Source organism: Bison bison, unplaced genomic scaffold (assembly GCF_000754665.1).
Source record: "Bison bison bison isolate TAMUID 2011002044 unplaced genomic scaffold, Bison_UMD1.0 scf7180017864029, whole genome shotgun sequence".
Taxonomy (NCBI): domain Eukaryota; kingdom Metazoa; phylum Chordata; class Mammalia; order Artiodactyla; family Bovidae; genus Bison; species Bison bison.
In genome coordinates, this window is record NW_011494601.1 from 1,683,816 (window position 1) to 1,684,472 (window position 657).

A 657-nucleotide genomic window follows, 5' to 3' on the forward strand; every position below is an offset into this window, starting at 1 on the left:
GGCTGGCACATCACTGCATGGTAACTACCTGAAATGTGGGTGGAACCCTTGCTTCTCATCTGCAGTTGCTACTACTTTTGGGGCTGCTCATGCTTAATGCAGGTCCAGAGGCCCAGTGAGGCTCCAGCACAACCCAAAGCATCCTCTCACAGGACAGGGAGGAGGGGCACGGGGCACCGTGCTGGAGCCACTGAGCTGCACTCGCGAGGGAGGGAGGAACGGAGTGTCTTCGTTGCACCCTGCCCTCTGTGCGTGCCGTCAGGGTCCCCAGGCAGTCCTCTGTGCAGCCTTGGAGCCCTGCATAAAAGACAGACGCCCAGGCTAATGGGATAGGATGCTCACAGAACAAGGGTTTCAAGCCCCTGACCCTCATCACATCAGTACACATTTTAAAGAATGCAGCCTGATATTATCAACTTTTCCATCTCCCAGGAGGCCAGGGCTCAGGCCTTTGGTTACTCCCAGCCACCTACCTCGCTTGACCTTGGGGGGCCTGAGGCCCTCGACCTGGGCCAGGGCCTCCCAAGCCTCACGCTCCCTCCAGCGTCTCAGCTGCTCCTCGCGCATTTTGTAGAAGAGGATGTGCTTCTGCACATCGCTGAGCTCAGCGAGGAGCTCGGGGTCGATGTACATGTCATGCAGGATCTGCTGAAGCAT

The 657-nt window shown here is 57.8% G+C and overlaps 1 protein-coding gene across 1 annotated transcript in view; it reads right to left on the reverse strand.

The window, feature by feature from the left end:
* Positions 1–657, reverse strand: part of SH2D4B (SH2 domain containing 4B) — an 82,107-nt gene extending 81,450 nt beyond the window's left edge. The window contains exon 1 of the mRNA XM_010834134.1: positions 460–657. Coding sequence (XP_010832436.1) covers positions 460–657 — 198 coding nt within the window. The remainder of the gene's footprint in view (positions 1–459) is intronic.